General features: G+C 61.4%; 1 protein-coding gene across 1 annotated transcript; it reads right to left on the bottom strand.

The window, feature by feature from the left end:
- Positions 1 to 124: 124 nt before the first annotated feature.
- ALX3 (ALX homeobox 3) lies at positions 125 to 7,061 on the bottom strand. Its single transcript, XM_085561461.1, has 4 exons — positions 6,675 to 7,061; positions 3,402 to 3,703; positions 2,295 to 2,357; positions 125 to 1,721 (listed from the first exon to the last, which is right to left on the bottom strand). Exons 1-4 carry the CDS (start codon positions 6,901 to 6,903, stop codon positions 1,416 to 1,418), a joined length of 900 nt encoding a protein of 299 aa, XP_085417587.1. The 5' UTR covers positions 6,904 to 7,061; the 3' UTR covers positions 125 to 1,415.
- Between the last annotated feature and the right edge of the window lie 3,519 nt (positions 7,062 to 10,580).

Genomic DNA, 10,580 nt, shown 5'->3' with positions numbered 1-10,580 from the left:
CTGGGTGCCTCCAGCACCATCCTGCCCCCAAACCCCATTCCCAGCACCAGAACAGGCCTGAGGAGCCTGGTGGGAGTCTCCATCCCAGCCCCCCTGGCATTATAGGGCTGCTGGAGCCATAATTAACGTATGAAAAATGTGGTTTATTGTTTAGAAATGAATAACAAAACCCCCACCGGTGGGAGGGGTGTGAGATGTCCTGGTGAGGGTGGGCAGCCCTGGGTGCCTCCTGTGGCACCCAGGCTGTGCCCAGGGTGCCAGGGCTTGGCTGAAAACCTTGGGGTTTCCCAGAGTGGGCTGGAACAGGGTTTAGTGCCTCCCCGAGGGGATCCAGGTGCCCCACAGGGGTGTCCCCCCCATCAGGATGTGGGGCTGGGGCAGGGGGGCATTGCAGATTTTGCAGGAGGGGGTTTGGCCCGAGAGAGTCCCCAGGGCTGGACCAGCATCTCCCGGTGCTGGGGTGAGCAGGGTCATTCCTGGCTTCATCTTTTGGTGTTTCCCTGCAGTGGGGGAGGTCACGGTGGGTGAAGGGGGGACAGGACACGCCAGCTCTTAGGGGGACTCAGGGAACCCATCCAGGGACCCCCAGTACAGATAATCCACGTTGGATATGATGAGGTGCCCCATCCCCCGAGACTGGCCTTGCAGGTACCAGCAGTAATGTGCAGGACCCTACAAAATGCAGAAACCCCTCCCCAAATCACCCATTTGTGCCCCAACACCCCAGCTGGAGCACCTGGGAGGGTTTTTTAATCCTGCTGGGATTAAAACTCCTCCCTGAGGGGTAACAGGGTGACCCCCCCAGGGAAACAGCCTTTAATTTGGGATGCTTTATTGTGCCAGGGCCTTATTTCTCTCCAGGAGGGAGCAGAACGAGCTGTGATTCTCTGGGGGAGGCTTTGGGGTTCCTTGGCCGTGCTCCCAGTAACCCCCAGTACCAGCAGCTGTCCCAGTCCAGTCTTCCCAGTATGGCACTGGGAGAGGAAGAGCCCAATTTCTGCCATTGCTGGTTGTGCTGGGCAGGACATGAGCAGCCAAACTTCAGGTGGGGAGGGGAGAATGGCCCCCAAAACTCCGCTGCCCTGGTGCTCCACAGTCCCTCCCCAGCCACACGCACGGCCGGCAGTGCCCGGCTCGGGTGGGGTGGGGGAACCACCGGGGATCTCCATCCGAGCCAGTCCCGGAATGCTGGGAGGGCTCAGGTCGCCGGGACAGCCCTTCCCGGGGTCCGAGCAGCCGGTGCTGGGGTTTGGGGGCGCTCCTTTCTCCTCGCCGGGCCCCTCTCAGCGGGGTGGGGGCAGCTCGGGCCGTGCGGAGAGGGGGTGCGGGGGACCCCAGCAGCCCGCCCCACCGCTGCTGCCGGGGGTGGGCGATGCGCTGGGGGGACCAGGGCTCCGCGTCCCTCCCGCGGGGGATCATGTAGCCCAATTCAGGAGGCTCCCGGGTCCCTCTTTGCTCTTCATCCTCAGCGGCATCACGCTGGGCGCTTTGTAGTGGTGCTGGGCGGGGGGCTCGAAGGGGCGGGGGGCCAGCCCCGGCGGGGGCAGCCCGGGCAGGGAGTAGAGGCTGCTGATGCCCGGGTGGGGGCCCGGGGACGCGGGGATGCCCACGAAGCCGCTGCTGGCAGCGGGGGGGTACGGGGACATGCAGGGGGACGGGATGCTCTCGGGGGGCAGCAGCCCCGGGGGGCTCCCAGGGCTCGGCCACAGGTTGTTCTGCAGCTGAAATAACGACAACAACAAAAAAAAAAAAAGCCCAAAAATGAGGGTGGGGACATCACGGCCCGCTCAGTGTCCTCCCATTCTGCCTTAGATCCCACTGCCCTCCTTCAGGATTCCTCTTAGCCCACCTATGATCCTTCTCAGCCCTGATCCCCCCCACCCACAGGTGCAAAGGGAGCGATGCCTTTGCTCTCATTTCTGGCCTTGGGGGGATTCAGTCCTGGTTGAAATACTCCCCCCGGGAGAGTTTGGCTTCAGGGACGTGCGTGAAGCTGTTTTAAATTCTTTTTATGCTTTTCGATACTGGGAGGAAGAAAAGGCAGTTTTGGGGCAGGAAGCACAGACGGATGGGAGAGAGCTAAAGGGGTCTTCAGGAGGAACACCCCAAAACCTGCCCCGGAGGGATGCCATCCTCCCTCTTTGCCATCCCGGGCCGCACTTTTCCCGAGGGTGGCTGAAACCGGGGGGGAAGGGGCAGGAATGGATGATGTGGGGCACCCCCAGGTGCGGTGGGACCCCTCCCCTGGCAGCGGGGGCACACGGGGCTGCAGCAGCTCCGGTGCCATCTCTCACCTCCTGGATTTTCCCGTAACGTTCCCGTTTCCGCCACTTGGCCCGGCGGTTCTGGAACCAAACCTGGCGGGTGGAGGAGGGGGCTGAGGTGCGGGGACCCTTCCCCTGGCCACCGCAGCCTCCTGCCAGGTCCGCTCTCCTCCCGGCAGCAGAAGGGGCCGGGCACGGTGTTGAGAGCCGGAGCCGAGCACAGGGAGCTGCTCTGTGCTCAGCTGGAGCTCTCTGGCCTTTCCCAACACCGGGAATATCTTGTCCCGCACCAAAAATGAACCGTCCCGCTCCCCTTTCCTCTCCCTGCTGCTTCTGGGACTTGTTTATCCCAGATTTTGCTGCAGAATGAGGTTTTTTTGGGTGCAGATGTCCCCTCCGTGCTGGGGTGGGGACAACTCCAGCAGCACCTCCCGGAGCTTGGCTTGAAGCTCTCGTGGCTACAGGTGGTTTCATCTCAGTCCACCCCAAATCTGGGTAGGGAGGCTCCGGTGGGCTCCTGGGGACACTTCCCCTGCCTGTGCCTTGTCCCCGCTCCCGCTCCTGGGGATGGCAGCTCCCCGCGGGTGCTCCCTGCTCCCTTCCTCACCCTCCACCCCTCGTGTCCTCCCTGCTGGGAGCACCCTCAGGCTCCTCTTGCCGCTCCAGCCTCATGGAGACACCCCTGGCAGCAGCTCCTGCAGGAGGATGCCGCCGAGCCGGGAGGGTCAGGCTCGTCCTGCCCCACATGGTGCCAGGCTGTGCCACCCCAGCCCCACCGCGCGGAGCTCCCGGGGATCCTCCCAGCACTGAGCTGGGAAGGGCGGGTGGGAGTGATGGCTGCATGGGGGGCATCACCATCAGGGTATTCTGAGGGGGGGTGGTTGACACTGACCGCCCAAATTTTGGCTCTTTCCACCCTTTGGGTGCTTGTCCAGGGGGGAAATGCAGAGGGTTCAGAGGCAACCAACACCCACACCACAGCAGAGGGTGCACAGGGTGCATGACCTGAATTTTCCATTGGGATTTAGCATTTTCAAGGGAAAACCAGCTTCTATCTCAGCATCACCCTTGCAGACAGAGGAAGCCCCCGCTCCTGGCAGCCCCTGGGTGCTCATGCCCATCCCTCTGTGCCCATACCTGCACCCTGGCCTCGGTCAGGTCCGTGCGCAGTGCCAGCTGCTCCCGGGCGTAGACATCAGGATAATGTGTCTTCTGGAAAACCTTCTCCAGCTCCTCCAGCTGGAACGTGCTGAAGGTCGTCCTGTTCCTCCTCTTCTTGCTCTTGCTCTTGCCCAGGGGCTCGGGGAGCTCGGGGATCCCGTAGTCCCGGAGGCTGCCCAGGGGTGCTGCCAGTGGGCACCCCAAGTCCTCCGGGGCTTTCGGGGGGACCCTGCAGGCTGCAGGAATCGCCTGGAACCCACCTTTGCAGCCCTTCTCACCTGGGGGGGAGAGGCACAGGACCAGGAGGTGTTAACAGTGCCAAGGAAGCCCAGAGCTGTCCGTGCCACAGCCCTGGCATCCCATCCCATCCCATCCCATCCCGTCCCGTCCCGTCCCGTCCCGTCCCGTCCCGTCCCGTCCCGTCCCATCCCATCCCATCCCAGGGGATGCTGAAGCACTGCCCCAGGAGCAAGGGCTCAGCATGGACACGCAGCAGGGCAAATCCATCCCCGAGAAGGGCAAAATCCACGCTCACTGTGGGAGCTGCGGGCAGGAAAAGCCTCTGGAGGGTGGGGGAAGCCTGGCTGGAGCAGCAGGGGCTCAGGGTCCCGCTGGGATGCTGTGACTGCGAGGGGATGGGGCAGAGGAGGTGGGCACTGGGGGGTTTGCAGACAGTTTATCCCACTCTCCTCGTCTCTCTCCTCGTCCCTCTCCTCCCGCACAGGCTGGTGCCTCAGCCCGGCTCAGAGCCCAGAGCAGAGCCACGTTGCCCAGCAGTGACCCCGAACCCACCCCTGCTCTGGGCCGTGTCCAGCCCCCCGTCCCCCAGACAGCTCAGGGCAGCTCTGTGCCCCTGAGCCAGCACTTCCCTGGAGCTGCAGCTCCCGGGAAAACTCTTGGAAAGGAGGAAAAAATCCCGCCCTGCTTTTTCTGCTGAGGAAGAGCTCCCTTTCCTCATCCTCCTCTGGGACCAGAGCAAGAAATCTGAGGGGTCTCCCCTTCCCTTGGGTGCTGCTGCATCTCTGGGGTGGATGATGCAATGGGATCAAGGAGGAAAATCCCTGCCACACGTTTTGGGGGCCACCTCTGTACCCCCAGGAGGGTCATTTGTCCCCACATGGGGACACACAGAGCTTGGCAGCTCCAGATGATTCCGGGGGCTGTTGGGACCCCGCTGGGCTGAGCCAGGGAAAGGAGAAGTGAGTGGGGAATTAGCAGATGGGGAGGAGTGCCTGGGGTCCCCCGTCTGCTGAGGGGACACAGAGGTGTCACCTGAGTGACAAAAATGCTGCGTTTGCCCTGATCCCAGCCCAGCCACCAGCAGAGATTTGGGGGTTCTGCAGGTGGGGACCTCAGCGGGGCAGGATCAGACCCACGGCCAGGAGGGGAAATGCCTCCTTTGGGATGGATCCTCCTCCCCAGCACATCCCAACAGAGTGGGGAAATGGGGTCCCCATCCCTGTAGACCCCCTGGGGCTCCCCAGAGCAGCCCCCACCACGGCCTTTTCCGGCCTTTCGGTTTGGATTTTTGGTTGTTTTCTAATTAAGGCAATTTGGGGGCTATGGAGCCGCCAAGCCCAGATCCAGCTGCTTTGAATTAATGAGGAATTGTAATTTGGGGGAGGTTTGGGGGGCGATTGCTCCTCGTCCCTCTCAGCACTGACCTGTCTGGTCATGGATAACGGCAAAGGAATGAGGCCAAATTGCCATTTCCTCCCTGCCTTGGCCTCCAAAGGCTGAGCCGCTGGGCTGGAGGGTTTTAATGATTCCAAACCAAATCCCACCAAAGAGCAGACCCAAATATAACCAAAATGAAGGAAAAAAAACCCGACCAAAATAAAATCCTGCTCCATAAAGCGTCGAGTTTGGTTTTTCCCCCTTTTCTCAAGGGCAACGCGACGCATTTCCAAGTGACCCATGGGTTTTGGCGTTGGAGACAAATAAATAAATAGCCAGAAAGAAGGAAAAGGCAGGAAGGAGCGGGATACAGGCACGTAGCTAAATAAACGCAGCAGCACCGGGGGACAAAAGGAAAATATCGATATTTTTCTCCCACTCCTTCCTAAACTGACACCCCCCGAAAGATTTGGCGGCGCTGGGGAAGGCGGCAGCTGGGAAACAGCTGTACAATTCCTGGGATAATGGGGAGGGGGAGGAACTCCAAAGGATCATTAGTGAAGGGATGGGGGCACGGAAAGGACTCCCAGGAACCGGGGGAAACACCCGTGGGTCGGCGGCATCCCCCGGAGCAGGTAAGCGCCGCGGCGGGGCCCTCCCGCTGCTCCCTGACCGCTTTTCCCGGCAGTTCTCGGTTTTTTTTTTTCTACCTGTTCCCCGAGGCGGCTTTGCCCGGTGCCACCCGGTTCCCGTTGCCCCCGCGGCTTTGCCTTTTGCTTCTTCTGTTAAAGCAGAAGCGGGGGATGACGCTAAAGCGAAAGTCCCGGAGCGGCCCCCGACGGGCCCGGCTGGGAGAGCGCAAAGAGCGGCGGGAGGAGGCCGGGAACGAGCTCGGTCCTGTCCGAGCCGGGGCACGGCTGCGGAGCCCCGGGACAGCCGGGCCGAGGGGAACCGGGTGCTCCGGAGCTCCGGACACGGCTACCGGGGAGACCCGGGGAACCGGGAGCGCCGCAGCCCGGTGCTGGGGAACGGGAGCGTCATTGCCCCGGGGCGAGGCACCGAGGAGTCGCAGGGAACCGGGAGCGCCGGAGCTGCGGACCGGGCACCGGGGAGCGCTGCCGGCCCCGCGGTCCGGCCTCCCGCAGGTCCCGGAGCCCGGGGTCCGCCCGTGCAGCCTCCTCCGGGGAGCGCGGCCGCTCTCCATCCCCAGGAACGGGGGCTCGGCTGCCCCAGCCCGGGCCGGTCCCCGCCGTCGCGGCAGCGGGGCCGGGTCTCTCCCGCCGCCTTTTCTCCCCTTTCCCCCGTCGGTTCTGGAGAACGGGAACCGGCCCGGAGCCCCCGCGCTCTGTCGGACACAGTCCCAGCCGCCGACACCCGGCAGCACCGGCCCTTCCCTGCTCCGCTCCCGTCGGGGGACGCCCTGGCGGTCCCGACGGGGCCATATCGCGACATCGCCGCCTCGGAGAGCCCCGGGGCAGCGTGTCAGCGCAATGACGCTGCCGGGGGCTCAGGCTGGGGCTCCCGGCGGATCCCGAGCCCGCGGGCGGCGGACAGAGACGGGGCGAGAGAAGCAGGAGGGGCCGGGAGGGGTCGGCGGCCCCGGCCCCCCATCCACCCGCCGCTCCCCGGTACCTGCAGCCCCGGCCGGGCACAGCGGCTTCCCGAGCACGGCCACGGCGGGGGGGCCCGGGCCGGCCGCCCCCAGGCACCGCGGCGGCGGCGGGCAGCGGCCGGGCCGGGGGCTGAGCGGCGGCGGCCGCCGGGGCGGACCGAGCGCGAAGGCGGCGGGAGGCCGGGGGAGCCCCGGGGGACCCCCGGGCCGGCGAGGCGGGGGGAAGGCCGGGCAGCCCGGTGTCTCCATGGCGCAGGTTGCAGGGCACGGGGACGGGCGGCGGGAGCGGATTTTGTGCGGGGCAGCGGGAGGAGGGGGACGGGGGGGCGATGGGGAGGGAGGGATCGGCCCGCAGCCCCCCCAGCCCGCACCCCCCACCCGCCCCCAGCCCCGCAGCCAGTCCCGTGCGTCCTCCCAGCCCTCCTTAACCCTCTAATCCCAAATCCTGCCCCGCCGGGGACACCTTCCCGCGTGGGGCAGATCCCTTCAGCCTCAAGGCAGGGATCCCCCCTCGCTGCGCTCCCAGCTACAGCTGCAGAGCTCTTCTTCCATCGCAAACTTCATCCCTCGCTGCTGATAGCAGCACGAAATACCAGGCAGGGCAGAAACTTCCACCTCCCCGGCGCTCTCCGGGTTTCTTTGCCCCTTCACAAGCTCGGCAGAGTCCATTCGTAGCCTTCCCCTCCCCAGAGCCAGGGCTGAGGCCTGGCACGAGTTGCTTCAGGGATGATTGTGACCCTGGCACAGGGGATGCAGGGGTGATGGGGACCCCAGGACGTGGCACCCAGGATCCCATAGTGTCCCTGGAGCAGGCCAGGGGGATCCCAGCACCGGGGGGTCCCAGCCTGCTCCCCGAGTGTCCCCGCTGGTGCTTCCACCCCCCAGGATTGGGATCCCCTCATCCCAGCTTGACTCTGGCTTTGGCATCAGAGCTTGGACTTCTTTATTCCCCCCTTTTCCTGCCTTTTGCTCCTCTGCTCCCCAGGCCTGGAGGTTTGGCTTGGTTGGGGGAGGACACACCTTTGGGGGTGTTTGTGTGCAAAATGAGGGGAAAGATCTGGAATTCAATGGCTTGGAGAAGGAACTGAATAAAGGGCCTGGAGAACTAAGCAGAAATCTGGTCTGAGGGGTGAAGTTTTACCCCCCATTTGCTGTTTTTCAACACTTTGAGTTTATTGTAGGGCACCAATCCTTGCTGCAGGTCTATGAAAAATCAACCTGCAGGTGTGGGGGCTGCAGGGAGGGGATGAACTGCAAGTGAGCAGCAAGAAGAGGTGGAGGGGAGCCCGGCAGATGCCAGATGTGTGATGTTAGGCAGCGGAACAAGCACCATAAATAACATTGCTGCTCTCATTGCTGGTGCCGGGGCAGGACTTTGTTACCCAGGCACAGTGAAAATCCGGAATCACAAGAAAATCTCATTTCAAAGAGTTTGTGATATAAATGTCACCTGTGTGTCTTGGCAGGGGTTGGGGATTGGTGTGTTGGTTGGGCACTGGAAAAGCTGTTGTTGCTGCGGGAGTGATGGATTTGTGGTGTAAATCACGGCTGCATTTTCCAGCCCTGCTCAGGGAAACTGCGTTTGTGAGAAATGCTGGGTTGTGATCCTGGACTCAGAATCGTTCTTTCAGAATCCTGTGAGGGGCTGGCTCTGCACAGAGGGGTCTGAGCATGCAACGCCCCCTCTTTAAACATTATTTTCGCCTGAATCAAACCAGGATCAAAACAACTTTTTTTTTTTTTTTTTTTTTTTTTTTTTTTTTTTTTTGCCACTGCTGGTTGAAATTAAAATTTTTACACATTAATGTAGTGGCCTTTTGAGGACCTGCAGGAATAAATTAGTTTAAACTTCTTGGGCTGCTTTAAAAGAGGATCTGGCTCCCTCCTTGCAGGGTGAGCACCCTTTTATTGCCCGTGATGCTCCCTGGGCATCCCAAGCCTCCCCTGATACTTTCCCTTTGCAGCAGCTGGAGCTGCCAGGATTTTCCCTGTTCGACTGTCCACAGCCCACGGGGTGCTGTAAATTATGGCTAAACAGGGACTGGGAGGCCTCTGACTCACAACAGGTCAGGTCATTAAATATTATTAAACATAACATAACTCCTGGAAAGGATTATTAATTTGTTAAGGTTGCTCTCCCAGTTTTACTGCTGGCATTTAAAGGAATTTAATGGCAGAGGGATGAGTCCATCCACGTGCGCTGGTTTTGGCTGTGCTGCTTTTCCAGGCTCCAGAGATTGCTGGGACCCTCCTGGGTGAGTGGGGAGGTCTCGGGCAGGTGGGATTTGGGGTGTTTGGAGCTGAAGGCAGCGTGGGGTTTGTGAGATTTTGGGGGGTTTGTGTTGGCTCCTGGAGCTGCTGAGGAATTTGGTTCTTCCAGTGGGCGGGGATGAGGACCAGGACCCCCAGGATCTCCTTCTGAACCTGCCACCAACCCTCTGCCCTGTTCTTCCCGTGTGTAGAGCCAGAGCAGGGTGCCTCGTTCTCCTGGCTTTGGGATGGATGTGCTGGGAGCTTTGGGATGGATGTGCTGGGAGCTTTGGGAATTGTGTGCTGGGAGCTTTGGGAATTGATGTGCTGGGAGCTTTGGGAATTGCGTGCTGGGAGCTTTGGGAATTGTGTGCTGGGAGCTTTGGGAATTGTGTGCTGGGATCTTTGGGAATTGTGTGCTGGGAGCTTTGGGAATTGTGTGCTGGGAGCTTTGGGGTCAGGGAAAGGCTGAAGAGTGGCTGCCCCTTCCTGGGGCACCGTGGGTGGGTGCCAGTGTGGGACTGACTGCAGCAGGGAAGTCCCTGCGGTGCTCCTGATGCTCGCTGGGGTTCATTGTCCATGGATCAGCTTATTTTTGGGCAAAGAATGATCCCAGCAACTTGAAAAGCTTCCAGGAGAAACTTTTCACAACGTCACAGTGTCCGACTCCATCTCTGTAAGGGGAAGAGCTGCTGGGTCCACTCCTGGATTGAGATGACCTTTTGTGGCCCAGATTTTGGATCTTCCGCCAAGTGAGCCTCACCAGAGAACCACCAAGAGCAGCAGGAGGACTCTGATGGGATCCTCTGGGGAAAAAAGCTGGTTTTGCTTTGTCTCCTGCTTGCTGGGAGGATTTTCCCCCTCCCTTTTCACATCCCATTTGCTTTCCAGTCAGTCTGCAGCCATCCCTGAGCGCTGCCTCTCCTCCCCTGGGCGCTGGGATGTCGGAAAGCTCTGCAGGGGGCTGGGAGGCTTTGCAGAGCTCTGTGGTTTGCAGGAACATCCCTTCCCAGCCAGGACTGCGGTTCCCCAGAGCTGGGGAATGCTGGGGGGATGGAGCAGTGCCTGGGGCACAGGGAATGGCTTCTCCTTCCCCAGGGTCACGCTTTCCCTCCCAGCCCGAGGGTCAGGCAGGGCAGCTGAGGACCAGCAGGGACATCCAGGCCCAGCTTTTCTCGAGGGCAGTTGGGTTTTGTGATTTTTGGCAGTTTGAGGAGAAAGCCCGATCCTGGGGGGCTGGGGAGGAAAAGCTCTGGGCTGCTCTGGAGAGGCAGCTCAGCTCAGCGTGGCGGTGACACGGGAGCTTCAGGCTGGTGGCAGAAGGGACAGCCTGGGGACAGCTGTCCGAAGGGTGATCAGGCACTGAAGGCCCCTCCTGCCTGCACATTCCCGGCTCTGTTGGGTGGTTCCTGACCGAGCTTGGAGGATGATCTCCAGCTCTGCTGCTCCTCTCAATCCCAGGCAAAGAAATCCTGTTTCTTCTCAGCCTGGGGAGGCACCATGTGTGGGCAAAAGGATCTGGACCAGCAAAACAAAGGCCATTCCCTCTGTCCTTTAAGGGATGGGCATTTGGGGGATGCTCATGGGGTCCTTCCCTGGCCTGAGGAAGATGTGGGATTCAGCCAGGATTTGGCAGATCACGCTCCTGCTCTGCTGTTCTTCCAAGGCTGGACTGC

The sequence above is a fragment of the Lonchura striata genome, chromosome 26 (genome assembly GCF_050655825.1).
Source record: "Lonchura striata isolate lonStrDom1 chromosome 26, ASM5065582v1, whole genome shotgun sequence".
NCBI lineage: Eukaryota > Metazoa > Chordata > Aves > Passeriformes > Estrildidae > Lonchura > Lonchura striata.
The sequence above is the reverse complement of the archived record's forward strand: the minus strand, read 5'-3'. Positions and strand labels throughout refer to the sequence as shown.

Coding starts and splice junctions, on each gene's coding strand:
- ALX3 (XM_085561461.1), bottom strand. CDS start 6,903: ATGGAGACACCGGGCTGCCCGGCCTTCCCCCCGCCTCGCCGGCCCGGG. Junction 2,358..3,401: donor TGACCGAGGCCAGGGTGCAG/GTATGGGCACAG, acceptor TCCACCCGCCAG/GTTTGGTTCCAGAACCGCCG. Junction 1,722..2,294: donor GTTACGGGAAAATCCAGGAG/GTGAGAGATGGC, acceptor TCGTTATTTCAG/CTGCAGAACAACCTGTGGCC.